This window comes from Populus trichocarpa, chromosome 5 (genome assembly GCF_000002775.5).
Source record: "Populus trichocarpa isolate Nisqually-1 chromosome 5, P.trichocarpa_v4.1, whole genome shotgun sequence".
Taxonomy (NCBI): domain Eukaryota; kingdom Viridiplantae; phylum Streptophyta; class Magnoliopsida; order Malpighiales; family Salicaceae; genus Populus; species Populus trichocarpa.
The window spans coordinates 3596041-3614086 of record NC_037289.2 but is presented as its reverse complement, the minus strand read 5'-3'; the positions used below and the strand labels follow the sequence as shown (position 1 = coordinate 3614086).

The window sequence follows — 18046 nt, the reverse complement described above, 5'->3', positions numbered from 1 at the left end:
AGCTATATATCTTAGCTCTACTGATTAAGACTTGTGTTCTTACAGTTCATCATCATGATCATTGAAGGATTTCTTTTCATATTCAGATATGAACAGTCTTAGCTATCTATGATCGCATGTAAATTAAGGACATTTTGACCATCTTCGCCATATTAGAATCATTTCTTAGTAGTTAATCTGTCATGGGACAGATCTCCAGGATATCTTCTACTGATATCTTCTTAATCAAAGCAAAAAGGTGGCTTTTATTCTCTTATTGTCTCCCCCACAGAATTCTTAATTAGTTTCCATTTTTTTAATTTCTCAGGTCCTGTTTGTGTATTAATTACGTATACTTGCCGAATAGTTTTGTATTCTAATAATTTGTCCTCAGGGATCTGAATATTTGCTATCAAACCCTCGTTTCCAAAAACACTTACCAGGGGGAGGAGGTGAGGAAATTCTTCGCTCATGCAATTTGGGATTCTCATTTTGAAAAGGCCGGCATCAAGAATTATGATTTTATATGAGATTTCAACTATATAAATGAAGATTTAGGAATTTTAGGATTATCCATATTTTAGATTTATACCCTCATTTTCGACCTAGTCTATGCAAACAAAATTAACTAAACTATAAGGATGAAACTAGTTTTTTTTTTAGCAAGAGGCAACATTATTGCAGTCTCTATATATATATACTCCAGCGAGCAATTACATAATTTCAAGAACAGATGTGTATCGACTGAAAAGAGAAACACCGAAGTGCAGTGACTCAAGAGCAATCAATCATGTTTTGCTCATCCTTGTCAATCTGTTAAGCATGGATATGCCTCACTGCCTTATCAAATCCAGGACTTTTTGTGGGCTTCATGTTGATTATGAACCTATACCCCACTCACATGCCTTCTTGCTAGCTTCCTTTCAGCCTCACCTGACTTGGTAGAATTTGACTTGAAATTATACACAATTTCCTAAGTTGCCTAAGTGCTTGTCTCATCAACCTCTGTGTATAGAATGGCCCATTGACAGCCCTTTTTGGTGTTACGTTGCTCTATTTAATAAAGTGATTAATTATGATTAGAGCAGCATTAGAGACTGATCTGAGGATATGAAGATCGTTTATCCATTAAATTATGGGAAAGTAATTTAAACGAGGGCCAGTGAGACCATGTGATCATATATTTAGCCTACCTGCTTTATGATTTTCCCAAAGTATTTCCTCATGTATTTCCACCCCACCTCCTCTATTTAGAGCTTGCCCTTGTTGCCTAAAGCCACAAACTCCATTTGTTTTTTTTTCATTTAGAGATTAAATTAACGGGATATTAAATCAATTTATGGATACAAAATTAGTTAAAAAGACTTTCGATCAAGCTATAAGCAAATCGTTCAAGCTGAGATTAAGAAATTTACAATGATTTGATATCATAAATTGATAAATTTAGAGCACTTGTGTCGTGTGTCTATCCACACACAAATAATTTAAGAAGAATTTGAAGCGCTCAAGCTGTCACTTCGACTCCATTGGGCGGGTTTCTTCACAGTCGTGACGTTAGAACTTGGAAAGGTAGAGGAAATATCGTCTTCCAAGAATCACAGCCAACACATATTATTATCCTCTAGCATTTGGCGATCCATGATACCACGAGAGCCTACCTTTCTGCACCCACTATACTTTAAAAGAATATTGACTTTTTAGTGGTCCAATAACAAATGCACCAACTACACTTGAATGATGCGGATCAACCCGGTTTCAAACATGTCGACGTAGAATGAAAAGATGGCATGGAAAATTAGAAAAAAAAAATGTTGATCACATCATCCGTCCAGACAATAAGGACACTTTGTTTGATGAAAATTATTTTTTATTGAAAGTAAGTTATGGAAAGTGATTATATATATATATATATATATATATATATATATATATATATATATATAAAAGTTGGAAAGTAATTTTTAGTGTTTGATTATGTTAAGAAAATTAATTCGAAATTTAATATTTTTTTTATTTTTTTAAGTTTATTAATAGAACGAGAGATGAAATTTAACGGATACAAAATTAAAAATGATGAAAATTGAAAAAAAGGATCTACTTTCATAAGTTATTTCAAATAAAACAAAAATACAATAAAAAAAAATAAAAAACAAAGTTGATATTAAAATAAAATGAAATCAAATTCTAAGAAACAAAATTAAAAAAATATAATAATTAAAATATCGATGACTAAATTTGATATAATCAATAAATTATAATATAATTTTAAATTATAACATAAATTAAATGTGTTTTCTACATACATAAATTTTTTTTTCTTAAAATTAAGTTAAAGTTTTCTTTAACTAAAATATATTTTTTATTGATCAACTTTTTTAAAGATAAACAATCACGAGAAAGCTTAGAAAATAACTTTTACGGGACCACATTTAATAAAACAAATAGGGTTAAGTGAGCTTATTTTTACATGAAAATTTTGAGTTTTAATCTTGGAGGAAACGGGGAAAACATTTCATGAAAATATAAGTGAGATGGCCTGCTTTATATCCACATAAAAGGGACTAACATTTATTTTTTATATATAAAAACTACACTAAAATTATAGAGAGGCCAGAGACTTTCTTAACTGGAAAGGAAAAGACACGATCTCCCTCCATGTAGAAATATATTTTTGGGTCCCAAACAAGGATCTTTGAAATGCAGAGATTTGAGTGAGTGGACAAAACTTTTTATTACATAAAACAGGGACAGTTGTATATGGGTACTATAATGTAACACAAAGCAGACGTGTCATGACATGAACGTTTCATTATTGTCCCTAATAAGATTCATTACGGGAAAAAAAAAAGAATGCCTACATTTTACTTCACAAGCAAAGTTCAATATTTCTATGTAAATTGTCGTGGCACAAGTTGGTTCATTCCCTCTCTTGCTGCAGTACCGCTGCCACAAGGCTATCTTGAACTATGTTCCTTCGAGGAATATTTTGAGTGCTTTATCCATATGCAAATGGAAGCGAGTTTGTTGTATTTTCACATTGTTATTTAGGATTTTAATTTTGAGAAAAAAATATTATGAAGTTGTTTTAACACGCAAATCTAGATATAGATAATTTAATTAAAACCCAATTAAAAGAGTAAATAATGAAAAAATAAATAGTATTATATTTGTTAAATTTGACTCGAGAATTCACTGTCAGAAAAATTGTAGATCATTTAATTAACCTACAGTTAAATTAGGTCAATGGTCAATAATTTTTTTAAAAATGTCTTGGTGACTCCATCAGATTTAGCAAAGTCTTGACAAGATTTTACAAAATTAATGTTATTTATTTATTTATTTATTATCACCCTGCCGAATTAAGCCGGTTTAAAAACTAGTCAAAGTCTTCAATTGAAAAAAGAGGTACAATATTCAAATCATAGGCATGCGTGCAATTCATCAGCAGACGAAGGGCCGAAATATTAAAATCCTACTCTTGTCTCAAGAGGGAAAATGTATATATTATATACATAAATGCTTAATTAATTGGCTAATCCTATAGGATTACTATGTAGTGGTTGACTAAAAAAAGATGGCAATATTATTTGTAATGCAGTGGGAGTGTGGTGTGGTCATTTCAAGGCTAACATGTGCTTTCTTTACTTTACTTCACATATGGTGGGATTTAGAAATGTTATTGGTTTGCAATGCATGAAGCTGTCGACTGAGTTTACGAGGATTTAACTCCATTTTGTACAATCCCTAGCTAGATAGAAAGCAATTGTTGAAAAAGGAATGCAGTAGTTGACATGGTGCAGTGTGTAGTTTGGATAGTTACGAGAGCACTTGACCTTTAATTTCTTTTTCTTTATTTTTTATTGGGTGATCTTAGATTTATTTCCGAACTATATAAAAAACTTCATTTAAGTTTTCAAGTTTTTCCTTTGGAGATTCAATTTAAACAAAAAAAAAAACAGAGAGAGAGAATTAAAGAATCAAACAAAATTTGATTGTTATTTTTGCTTATAAGCATGGTTTTCTAAAAAAATTAGTGAAATAATACATTTTAAAAAAATAATAATAAAATTGAATAATTTGTACAATTGATAAACTCAAAATTTAAACTTATTGCTATTAAAAAATATGAAATTTTAAAGAAATTATGAAATGACATGCACAACTTATGATAAGTAGATAGGAGAGAAAAAAAATAAACATTACATAAATAATAAATCTCCAATTATTACACAATCAGTATAATCAAAAAGATTTTAACTAGATAAACTCAACGATACCAAGATAAGTTATCAACGATGACCCGAGTACGCCATATTTATCGCTCAAATATGGTAGGTGACTCACTTGCTTTTGGCGGCAAGTGTGGCATGCTCTATTCACACCTTCTTTTATGTTGTTCAATTTATCTTATCGAGATCTTTTTGATGGAGTTAGTGATGTCATAATCAAGATTTTGGTGCACCTTAGGGGTTTATTTTTGTGTTTTTTTCTCTTCTCATCATAATTCATGCGGGCTATTTTACAATTTCTTTGAAATATTATATTTATGAATGAAAACAAATTGAATTTCGTATTTTCAATGGCAACATTTACTAAGTGTGTTATTTCATCAATTTTCTTTATATTGTGTTATAGTGCTATTTTTTTATAAAAATAAGGTGTTCATTTTCAAAGAAAAAAAATTCAAATATTTTTTCCCCGCCGCAGGAGAATAATGAAGTTAAACTTCAGGAATGGTATTTGCTAATTGCAACAAGGGAGCTTGGCCCGATAAAAGAAAATGGACTTCTGTAGGAATTTTGATTATATATAGACATTGATGAAAAGGGACTAGTTTTATAGCCAAATTGTTGGGCTCGAGTCTTCTCTTAGGTTCCTTTTGAACTTCTGTTGCAGAAAGCTTTGCTGGCTATGGCCTTCAATTATACCTCAAATTCAGAAGAGCAAGCACAACCCAATCTCAATAGAGCTCTGTCAACAAATATAATTCAGCCCAAAAGCCAAGTATTTGATGACTGCACTGCTCTGTGTTGTGCTCCGTTGGGAATCAAGAGTAACATTACTAAAAATAGTGTTAGATAATTGACTGCTATGCCTTTAAACTTCACCTAAATAGTGATTTTAAGCCAAGAACAAATAAAATAAAAGTAGCTGAGCTTTAAAAACAGACATGTGTTTTAAGGAGGTGCATGCTTGGTATCTTTCTTTTTTTGCTTTTTGTTTTTATGAAATCAAAAACTATCTCTTGTTTATTATTTATAGCTTTTTAAAAATTGAATGGTTAGTATGATCCTAGTAATAGTGATGATTATTATAGTAATATAAAACTAATAATGATTTTTATTTTATTAGTAAATAACGAAAATTATAGTAAATGATGATATCACCGCTATAATTTTAAATATATTTGCAAAGAATATAAAGTTAATAGTGGTTGAATTCACAATATATTAAATAAAAGTGATAGTAGAAAAGTAACAATAAAAGTGATAACTAATAATGGTTACGATCATAATATATGTGGTTTTACGGTGAAAAAATGATAATAATATTAGTCGTGATTATGATATTATTGGTACGGTAATGATATGATAGTAATAACATCAATAGTATAACTTATACATAAAAAAAACAATAACTATTCTTTTAACGATGCTAAAAATATTCTCAAAACCCATCTACTTTTCTAGTCTTTGAACACAAAAGATTACAACAAAGTCATGAAAATCTTGGGCATGGATCAAATATTATAAAAGTTTTGATGTCTATAGCAACAATGGTGTACAAGGGACTCTTAGACTGTGTAGTGAGTGATGCAACCAAGTCTACATTTTAGCAGTCCTCTGTCTCCATGTATGCTGGCTTAAGAAGAGAAAACTGCAGTCAAAGCACGGCGTAGCCGGATTGAAACCTGAAATCATGGAAATATCTGATGTCTTTTGACAAGCCTGAATTCCACCGGAAAAGGGCCGATAGTCCAACTTAAAGTCCCATCACGCCACCAGGCTCTGTTATCTTTTATTTATATTGTATTGGTAAGTCTGTAAAGACCGTTGACCGTTCCCTTAAATCTTGGTTAGTAGTTCAACTAGATATTCAATGTGGTTTGAGGCTTGTTTGCGGTAAAAAATGTTTTTTGAAATGATTTTTATTCATAAATATATTAAAAAATTATTTTTAAAAAAATTATTTTGTATATTAATTCATGATCCAAAAAAAAAAAACATAATTTAAAACTAAAAAATACATGCCCCTGATATCAAACAAAGTCTTAAACACCATCAACGCGTGATTCTATTTACAACCCTACCAAACTCGAGAAGTTCTGTATCGGGCTAGATTTTGGGTCTGCAGTTCATTAATCTATATATGAATTAGTAGAATTCTCACAAGTCTGAAATCTGGCTTCCTCCTGCAAAACAAGAAAAAGAAAAAAAGCAGGAGATAAAGAGCTGGAATACAGTGATTTGTCTGGGTCAAGAAGGAGCAATCAAGCACACTTTCATAGCAAGAAAAAGAAAAGCACTGCAGAATACAGACAGAACGGCCTGATCCACAGGCGAAGGTACTGGGTCGGATTTCCTTTTAGCCCAAAAGGTGAACGACTTTCATTGACTCCACCATTACCTTTTGAACTTTACGATTGTCCTCATTCTTAAAGTGAAGTGAGAGCAATTCTCATTTAAGAGGAAGATTTGCATTTTAGAAATTTCAAACTACTTTTCTAACTCTTTTTTTTTTTAATTTAAAATTCCTTGACATATTAAAAACGACATCGCTTAGGATTTTGAACTTTCAATAGAGGAATTCAATATCTTTGAACCAAATGATCCCTCAATTGAGATGTTGGTGTGGATGCTAAATGAATTCAGCAATTCGTTGAAGTTGTGGGATGTAAAAAAGCATTGGTAAATGGAGTTATGTATTTGAGCTCTCTGCTCGTATTTAGAATTGCGGTCCAAATAAAATTTTGTTAAAATTCAATTGTATTTTTACTTAACATTAATTTTTATATATATTTTTAAATTGTTTTGATATACCGATGTTAAAAACAAATTTTAAAATATATATATTATTTTAATATATTTTTTAGCTAAAAATACTTTGAAAAGTAATTGTTACCACTCTCAAATACCCCTTTCAGGCTTAAAACAAAACCAAGAGAAGATAAAACAAAATTATTAGAAAAGGTAAAAATGCTAGTTTACATATGAATGACCTAGAAAAATATTAAATCTAAGTATAAAGATGTTTTTAATTTTTATTATAAATGTAATATAATTATTTTGAGTTAATAATACAACTTTTTTATGATAATTTTTAATTTAAATGACTTTGCTCTATTTTTTTTATAAAAAAAAAAAGAAAAAATCACAATTTTATCAAGAGTGATACATTTAACGTGATCAGAATTCAGGTAATCAACAAAATATGATGTAACATCATTCATGTGTCATGTCACATATAGCATTGCAAAGAGAACAACAAGAACAAACAAGCCCAAATTATTAGACGATTTAACATCACTCCCTTTCCTTCATGCTAGATGACAGAAAGTGCAATGCAGATGAGCGAGCTTGAGCAAAAACAAGGAACTAAGCACAAATTATTGAGTGAAAATTAGCACCATTCTCTCTTTCATTTATGCTTGGTGGGAGACATTACAAGCAGCAGCAGCAGCAACATCAAAACAACCAAAGAAGCTAAGACAAAACAAGAACTATTAAGGTCATGCATCAATCAATACCAAGCTCCACCTTCCTTCGATCACATCCTTGGAGAGTAAGCCTATTTCTCCATCAACCTCAAGATTATTTCTCTCTTTGAAGCTACAAGATTATCCACAGTGACGATGATGCAAGCCCCCCCGCTTGAAAATCCATGGAGCTTAACCTCTCAAGATACCAGGAGCTCTCATCAATCACATGAAAAAGGTCACATGAGATGTCCATGGTGACGCAACATTGTAACCCCATAGAGAATAATGACACCTCCACTAAAAACAAGTAACAATTTGCACTCCATCACCATTTCATATACAACTCTTATGACTACTAACCACACAAGGATCCACTCCCCAAATTAAACCCACCAGTGTATAATGCAAGAAAAAGAATGAGAACAACAAAAAGGAAATGATAAAGTAAAGGACCTCTCTCTCTCTCAAGTGCTCAGGGAACCATCCTTTGCCAACTTTTGATGTTCATGTCGCAACCTATCCCCACCCTTTTTGAAACACAGAAACCCCATTTCATATTTTACTATATTACTTGATTAATTTGTAATTAAGCTCGAGGTTTAGGTGGCTCCCTCTCTTTTCAAATCAAATTTTATAAGGGCCAAGCTTTCTGCTTTCATAGGGATTGGAGCGGTCAAGCCTACGCATTCATGTATCTTTCTCTGCTTTAACAGATTTTTTTTTGTTAGGGTTGTGATTCCAATCCCTTTCTCTCCTTTCTGCTATCAAACAAATCTAATTTGAAAGCTATCAAGCGAGCAAATCTTGAATGAAAGAGAGATATGTAGCTTGGAAGACAATATATTAGTCAGCAAAGCAAACCCATTTCAGAAATTATTATGGCTCTGTCTTACTCTAAATCTCTATTCGTTTGTTTGTTTTTAACCCAATTTAATTAATCAAGACGCACAAAACCAGTTTTGTAGTCAAAGTTTCTCCAACTTTGCTCCCCTGTCTCTAAGCTCACTGGGTGCTCGATTCCGGAATCTCTGTTTGCCTGACCACTAAACTGTCTAGTAAAGAGGACATAAACAATTCAAGGCAGTGCAATTCCAGCTCATGCATGTGTTTCATTTTATCAGCAGCTTTTACTAAGAATAAATAGCATGCTAATTTGCAGGCCCCATTTGGCATCACAGCTCAGTGGAGAAAATTACATAGCAATTCAACGGCCATAAATATGGCAGATGAAAGTGATGCCAAGCTGAAAAACCATCAACTTAATGAAATTGGCACAGAAATTCTTTCTTGGTTTCTTGCATGAACCATGAAAGTAGCCAGAACATAGATCCCAAGAAAAAAAAACAGCACTGAACCCTGAGCAACCCTCTTCTTTAACCTTATAAAAAAAAAAAAAATCTGAGTTCTTAACGTGTGATTTTAACTCTCGGGGATAATAAATATTTGGGAGTGCACGGTGAATTTTAATCTTCCTCAAACCATTGGGTTTAAGTTTTTGGCAAACCGGAGTTGCTAAAATGCTGATTATTAGTAAATGGGTGCATTTGTTGTCATTTAAAATATATATTTTTTAATATTAACAGTTTAAAATAGTAAAAAAAAAATTAATATTTTTTTAAAAAAACACAAAAGCTAGTGGACTCCAAGCAGATTTAAATCATTGGATTTGAATCTTGTTTTACCGATGGCAGAGACTTCACATCTTGAGTTCTCTCCCAAAGGTATAATTTGAACATTGGATGAGTAGTCCTTCCATCTATTATTGCTTCTCTTCCAGTCTGTCTATGAATTGTCAGTCACTGTTGCTTGCTATAACTGCAAATATTACAGAGGTAGGAGACCACAGTTTGGTTTCAGAGTACGAGAAATCTCACTGTTGATGAATGGCAAGGGCAACACAGGAACAATTTTGCAGGACATGATTGCAATTTGCATCAAATCATCTATTTTCACTTTCATTTACAAAACAATACCATAAAGAAAATCCATGAATTTCCCATGCAAAATCAATCAATTGGATTCTCTTTTTGTATTCACTAACAAAATTTTCCTTTGGATTTACAAGAACAAGAAAATCTCTCTTGAAAAAAGAGAGAAAAACTATATCAATCACACCCCATATTTGCAAACACACGATCAGAAGGGCATGATGTGAGTAGTCTTAGTTTCATAGCTAGAAAGACAATAATCAGACTTAGAATTCACCCTGAAAATCTTCAGCAAATCACCAGACATTTGCCTGACTCCAGGTGAACAGTTACTTTGCATTAACAACAATATCTTCGTCAACCCATTGCTCTTCACTACTGCATCTTTTGCCACCCGATCTCTGAACAAATAACACGCACTCCACAATATCATCACCGCATGCTCCGTCGCCTCACTCGAAACTTTCAGCACTTTATTCATCACAGCCTCAACACAAGCTGCGTCATTGCAAAACTCCGCCCTCCCTTCCCTGAATGACGCTACCATTTCTAGCAACTTCAATGCCTTTTCTATGATCGAAACGCTCGCGTTCTGCCCTCCTGTTAACAGTTTTCTTAGCTCTGCAATTATTTTTAAATTGATTAGCTTTATTTTAACACGTTTCGACATAGATATCGCTGTTAAACACGATAAACTTGCTTCGATCAAGCTCGGATCTTTTTCTAAGCTGATCAATTTCACCAATTCGAGCAAGAACCCTTCTTTCTCCGAAAGCATCTGTTTTGACTCGGCGTCGAGAGTTATGGCTTCAATGATTTTAATAACTCCAACTCGTGAATTCACGCTTCTTCCTTGTTTCAAGACAAGAAGGAGAGAAGACAAACAATCGTGAGAGCCACCATTGTTTTGCTTCAAAATCAATAACCTTAACGCCTTGTAATCTCCAACTTTGTTCAGGATCATAGCAAATACTCTAACAACTCGCTCGAGAAAATCAATGTCCTTATCGCCATCAAGAAACCCGACGAGCATTTCCACAAACCCATCAAATTTCGCCAAGAACTCGCAGTTCTCCTCGGATTCTTTAGCGAAACAGATGAATTTCGACAAATGATCAACTTTCTCCTTCTGGGCTCTCATTTCTTTCACTAAAACCTCAACCTCTTCCTCTGTGACGACCGAGTGGGCGGCTGAGTCGACTCGGAGATCGTTCTGAGTCTGGACTGAGTCAGACCAGATCTGGATGAGTCTCTGTAAAGTGCGGTTGGGAACGAACTCCTTGCTGTTGAGAACTTGCATCGTGGCAGGACACGTGTTGTTTCCGCTATCCAACCACCGCTGGATGCTGGTGCGGTCGTAGGTAACACCGGTACAGAGACTCACAGGTGATTTCATCACGTCAAGTGAGATGGGACACCGGAAGAGATTAGGGACCGTAACGTACAAATTAACGTCTCTCACCATTTTTTTTTGTTTTCTTTTTGCTGTTTGGGTGCTGAGAAAGTGGGAGAAATTGAGAGTGGAGGAATGGGAGGGCGAGTGGAGATGGTGGGTTTAAAGAGAAGATAGAGAGGGAGGGTCAAAGGTTCGGTGACGTCAGATTTTTACTTTCTGGAGTGTTTTTTTTTTAAAAAAAATCGGATTTAATTAATTATATTTCTTCGGCTTTTTAATTTTTTTGAAGTCTTTGGTCAAAGGGAGAGTTTGTTTTCTTTGCTTTGCGTGTGTAATGTACAAGTGCGTGTGAGTTGGAGTCTTTATTGAATAGTAGCAAATGACCTTTTAAGAAAACTCAATAGGGTTTATCCAAAATAATTTCGAATCTTATAAAATTATCATAGTTTTGTTGAATGAATGATCTTAGCTAAGAAAACGGTGAGCATTTAAAAGTGTAATAATTTCTGTTTTTATATATATTTTAAAAATAATTTCACTTGAAAAAAATATTAAATTAATAATTTTCTAGTATTTTTTATGGTTTTGATGTATTAGTATTAAAAATAAATATTTTTTTAAAATTATTTTGAAGATGTATCTCTAGGATTGTGTCTAGTTGATATATTAAGATAAAAAAGATAAATACAGTTTTGAAATAAATTTTTATATCTTTTAAAATAAAGAGATGTAAGAAGATATATAATCATTTTATTTCTATTATATTTATCTATTTTGTTCCAAGTCTTACCTGTATAAACTATAATTGTAATGCCACTTTTTTTTTTAAAAAAAAATAACTAGGTTTAAGTGACCAAAACTTGTTTTGTGACAAGAAACCATTTTGTAAATCACTATTTTTTTATTATTAACATAGATCCTACGGGTTCTAGAGTTAACAACCATGTAAGTCTCTAGTAGCCCTGAGGTTTGTAATACTCGAATTGGTGACCTCTAAAGAACAAATTCGGGGTGTGATCAGTTGAGCTACACCCCTCATGATTATACATCACCATATTTTTATACAGTATCCCTAATATAATAGTGTTACTAATAAATATTCTCAAAGTGGCAATTCAAATGATAAGTTATTCTTTATTATATTATTGTCTCGAGTTGTAATTGAAACAAATAATCGTATGGATGGTTCATCGGACTCGAGTGAGAAAGAAATTAATTTTGATATTCGTCTGAGAATATTTTATTGTGTATAGTTTGAAAGCAATATTGTTTGAATCCTTGAGGGATAAATCTAAATGATGAAAAGAAGATTCGTTTAACTTGAGTTTATATATTCGTGTCTCATCATGGATATCTTACAATATAAGATATTTAAGTTCAATTAACTTTATTTTATAAAAATATTTTAAATTTTGATCTTAATCTATGTGTTGTATATAGAGTTCTTTAATGTTTACATGGAAGGAAAGTCACAAAATTATTTTGAAAAATAAATAAAATCAAACTGAGCGAAGGAAATCGATTGCACGCTCCGTTTTACCGCTCAATCAAATTATTTTGATCTACATGAACTGCATTAGAGGGCTAGGAGCTTTGATGATGGGAAAATGGACGGCTGACATGAGAGGAGAAGGTACACGTGGGGAGGAGTGGAAGGAGGGTTCCATGAAAATAGATGAGTATGATGAGGAGGGAACGTGGGGGTGGTGAGGGCCCAGTAAAGCCCACTATGGGTTTGGTTTGGTCGGTCTGATTGCATCATTTGTACGTTGAGTAGACCAAGGGAAGATATGGTTTTGTGGAAGGGAACTTTTTGGATTTCTTTTTGCTATTTTTGGTTTTTAACACTTTTTTAGACAAATACGGGTGGAATAATATAGTTAAAAATATTCATATAGTTAAAAATATTCATATAATTTATATAGGCAAGACTTTTACAGCTCATTGCTATTTAAAATAACATCTTTTAAATAATATTAAATGGACAAGAGAGAAGCAAGAGAGAGAAAAAAAAAATGAATACACATCACAAATATACATCAAAGTTTTGATTACGACATCATCAGTATTATCAGAAAGATATCGATAAGACAAATCTAACGACAAAAAAAATCAACAACGATGACATAAGTGGACTATAAGGTGAAAGATGACCCGCTTGTTTTTTACGATAAATATAATCGACTCGAGTCATTGTTGATAACCATATTTTATTTAGTTGGATTCATCTCCTCAATATTTTTTTAAATATATCATAATTGAAACTTCTTTATACTTCCAAGTCTATTTCATCAATTCTCTTTTTAACTGTTTTATTTGCAAATATTTTTAATTAACTGTGAGATTTTTTAAAATCTTTTTTTTTTCCGGGAGGATGTTTTTCTATTGCTGGAGTTTGCCTCTTTTTTTTTATCCCTCACTTCACCTCCACTTATTTATGTCTCTTTTAAATCTGATTAATCTGAAATATTAATTTATGATTCGATAGTTACAATTAAAATATGAATAAAATCTAATTTAATATCTTTTAGAAGTAGTTCTTTTAAAAAACAACGTTATTTTTTTCTTTAAATGATGAGATATACTTGTACGGCATGCGTATAATAACATTGAAGACGAATTCCACGACTCAACTCGTTCATCTACACGTACATCTTTGTATTTTAGAACTATACTAGCTTCTGAGACAGGCATCAGAAAATGAATTATCATTATTTCTCAGTAGCTGCTCATCAAATATGTCCGTGCGCAATGGGCAATGGCAACCTACCTAGGGCTGAGAGCTCATAATTTACCTCTAGGTAAGGGACATCATTGCCATAGCAATAGCACCGAAAGTGTCATCTAACAGAGAGGCTACAGCAACGTTTTTTCTTTTCTCGAGAAAGTTCAGCAATGTTTTCCTTTCTCACCGAGTGCCTTGATAGCATGAAAAGTGCCTCCGTTTCTTGCTCGAAGCTTTAAAAGGAATTCACGGATTGATTGTGATTATTGCATTAATTCGGGGCGTGCAGGCATTAATCATGTACAATTTTCAGATGTGACAATCAACTTTTGTTTTCCACTACACATTTTCATGTTAAGAAGATGATTTCATGAGTGCTCGATAGGATAGGGATAGTTTGGATTGATTTTACATGCGCCCATGATATCACATATTCCTGTATATAGAGCTTCATTGACGTCTACAGGGTCCAATAGCTTTTAGTCAATTTGCATAGGATTCCATTTATACTTTGATTTGGAAGTCCTGTGAATCAGATTTTTTAAACCAAGTTTGTTTTTTGCGTGATGTAAAAGTATTTTTAAAAAAATTAATTTTTTTATTTTTTTTCTTTGTTTAAATGATTTATTTTATATTTTTAGATTGTTTTGATGAATTAATATTAAAAGTTATTTTTAAAAAATAAAAAAATATTATTTTAATATATTAAAAAAAAACATCTTAAAAAACAACTAAAGTTACTCTTTAAAACGCATGGATTGTGATAGGTAACTAATTATAACTAATAATTATAACTAATAATGGTATAGTCCATTCTAATTTTGCTACCGAATACATAAGAGCATATAGCTGACTATGATGGTAAATAATTAGTATAATGAAAAAATGATGTCAAATTAATATGTCAATGCTTCCAATGAGAGATTCTTCCCCATTTGTACTCTCTCTTTTTTCCCTTTATCTCGCATATAGTGATTAGATATTTGAATTTCTTGTTTTTTTAATAAAAAATTAAAATGATATTATTTTTAATAATATTATATTAATTTTTTAAAACAAGAGTTATCCCAGATAAATTTAGACAATTCAAGTTAACTGAATAAAATCATATCAATTTTTTATTTGGTTAAATTTCAAATCTAGCCTTGATCAGGTATTAATTGATACACGTATATATCTAGCAAAATCAAGTTTGATAACATTGATTTTAGACTAAAAGACATTTAACTTTAAGAAAATCCTAAACCCAAAAAAAAAAAACAATCGAAATAAAATCAAAATAGCATGCTCGAGATGCCTATTGAAATGCATCTTTTGTATTGAAATCATCTGACTAAAGTTTAATTATACTGGATAAAAGACTTCCATATTCACATGGAGATTACAATATACAATACAATATACATTTTTGCATCATGAATTAAATATACCAACTTTCCTTTTCAAATTGTTTTTTCATGGTTTAATAAATATATCGATTCAAGTATTGAAATTTTACTTAAGATTATAGTTAATAGGCATATTTGAGGTCAAATTAAAAAAGTTTTCCATTCATTTTTTGAGTTAAGACTTTGTTGAAATATAATCTCTAAGATAAACTATTTAACATGAAACGTTAATATGGTTTAAATAAATTATGAATGAATAAAAAATTAATCTTAAAAAACCTTTAGTTGACATGTTTTGGAGAAACCTAAAAATCCTATAAAAAATTGTATCCCACATTGAAAATAAACAAAATTTTCAATTGGTTTATTTATGTGAAATGTTAAAATTGATCTTAAAAAGCACCAAAGTTTTTAGATGAGAGATAATCTAAGCAAAGAAACTTTGGGCTAAAACCCATACACGCACAACCCGACTCCTGCTTCAAGTTAGACTTAGGTATATGGTTGAGTTTATTATAAAATAATTTTTGAGCTACAAAAAATTCTATTTTTGTCAACTTAAATTTGGGTTTGGGTTTGGGTTTGGTTCATGAATAATTATTCCTTCCAATCCAGCTCTTGAATATAAGGAATTGATCAATTTTTTCAGAATTGTTTTTACAGAACTCAACAGTTTTTCCAATTCAAAAAATATCTGATTTAAATAAAAAAAACATTCGACTTTAATTTTAGTTTTATGAAAGGTAATCAAATTTGATAATGAAATAGTTCTATTTTTTTTATTCCTGAAAATCATATATAAAAGGAGGTCGAAGAAGAGTGTTGTGGAGTTGGTTTTTCTGTATAAATTATGCAAAAAAAATTATACTCTTCTTCACCTAAATGTTCAATTTAGGTTCTGTTTGTTTTTTGGAAAACAATTTCCTTTTTGGAAAGTGATTTTCTTTGAAAATGGGTTCTTAGAAAGTGAATTATTTTTTATGTTTGGTAGTATCATGTAAAATAAGTTGGAAAATACTTTCCAGTATTTGATTATATCATGAAAATTAATGAGCTGAAAAATAAATTGTTAATATTTTTTTCAAGTCTATTAAAATAATGAGGAACAAATCTTACGAATTAAAAAGTTGAATGAGGATAAAATTGAAAAAAAAATCTTATTTCATAAATTATCTCAAATAAAATAAATAATAATCAAAATAATAGAGATCAAATCTAATAGATAAAAAAAAGTTGAATGATGATGAAATTAAAAAAATATATAATTTTATAAATTATTCTAAATAAAATAAATAACAATCAAAAGAATGAGGACCAAATCTGATAGATAAAAAATTTCAATTAAGAAAATGATAAGAGAAAAGCAAATAACAATCATAAAAATAAGGACCAAAGTTGATATAAAAATAAAATTAAATCAAATTTCTAAGGGATGAAATTGAAAAAAAAAATATATAGCAATCAAAAGTTTGAGAATCAAATTGATATAATCAGCAAATAAGATGATATTTAAAAAAAAATTCGCAACTTCTGCAGAGTGTTTTCCGCCCAAAATAAAAGGAAAATACTTTTTTGGAAACTAATTTAAATTTTTTTTATTGGAAAGTGTTTTTCGTTGACCAACGTTTCTAATGATAATCAAACATAGAAAAGTTTGGAAAATAGTTTTCAGGAAATCATCTTCCGTGAAAGAAACATGGCCTTAATTACTCTGTGTTTTGAAGTTCTGATTTTGCTTTTTATTTACCTTCTAATCTAGACTATAGATTCAGTTTTTATATAGAGATCACTGAGTTTATTTTTTTAATTTATTATATTTAATTTATAAATACTTCTAAATAAAAAAAATCGTTAAATCCTGAAAGGCGTAGCCAGAAGAGTCTCTTTCTACCAAATGATTTATTATCATTGTAAAACATGTATTTATAAACATGAACAGGTCTATCTTATACATAAACAAACAATCAATATCTTTACAGATTATACACATCCAATAATATTACTCTAATATACTAAAGTCCAGCGTCAATCAGTATACCAAAAGTTAATATCAAACAATAATAATAATAATAATAATAAAAAAGTTGCGTGCAATCAAATCACGAGGCCGTGTAGCCATGTCAAAGTACGTAGATTTTGCATGACAAGAAGACAAGGGATTTATGCGGCTTGTGGCAGTGACTTGTGAACTCGGAACCAAAAAATTTCCAAGGCAAAGACTCTCGCACTCCAAGCAATTTCCCCATTGACCAAACCTAACCTTGTCGCCTTTTGTAAATTCTATCCACCACCAAATTGTCCAAATTGGTGGATATCTCTGCTCCATACGGCAATTTGCTTACCATTTCAAAGTCAAATCTTGGAAAATCTCTCCACCTTCACATCAGGACCAACTGCTCTCACTGCTGGAAGAGTTGATTCACATGCACGTAAATTGCAATGTTTTTCTTGCCGTTGATTGCTTGCGGAGGATTCTTGATAATACTTTGAAACTGCAATCAATTCTTGTAGTCTGTGGAGTCGGCAAATTTATTTTGGGTTCCGAGTAACTTTCGACATGGTGGTTGATGCCACGACTCATAGGGTGGAGTCCAGTGTCAGGCTGCAAGAAAAAAAATAAAATTCAAGAGTCCCTCTACTCACGGTATATATAGTAAACTTTTGACCAAGCAAAAAAAAGCACTCTAATTTTAATGTATAAAAGATGTCCTTATAAGATAAAATCAAAATAAAAAATCGAAACTTGTCCATGCTCAATAAATAATTTTATATTATGTGTTTGGAAGACCGACCATTTGGGTACTAAAATTTTAATATTATATTAAAGAGCTAATTTAATTAAAAATCTTAAACTTTATAAGTGATGGAGTTAATTAAATGCTCTTATAAGAGCTCATAAAACTCTTTCAAAACAGGGGGGAGAAAACATAA

At 31.2% G+C, this 18046-nt stretch overlaps 1 protein-coding gene across 1 annotated transcript; it reads right to left on the bottom strand.

The window, feature by feature from the left end:
- Positions 1–9670: 9670 nt before the first annotated feature.
- On the bottom strand, positions 9671–11155 carry LOC18099007 (U-box domain-containing protein 28). Its single transcript, XM_024600567.2, has one exon. The coding sequence runs from the start codon at positions 11069–11071 to the stop codon at positions 9815–9817; it is 1257 nt and encodes a 418-aa protein (XP_024456335.2). The 5' UTR covers positions 11072–11155; the 3' UTR covers positions 9671–9814.
- Positions 11156–18046: the final 6891 nt, after the last annotated feature.

Coding starts and splice junctions, on each gene's coding strand:
- LOC18099007 (XM_024600567.2), bottom strand. CDS start 11,071: ATGGTGAGAGACGTTAATTTGTACGTTACGGTCCCTAATCTCTTCCGG.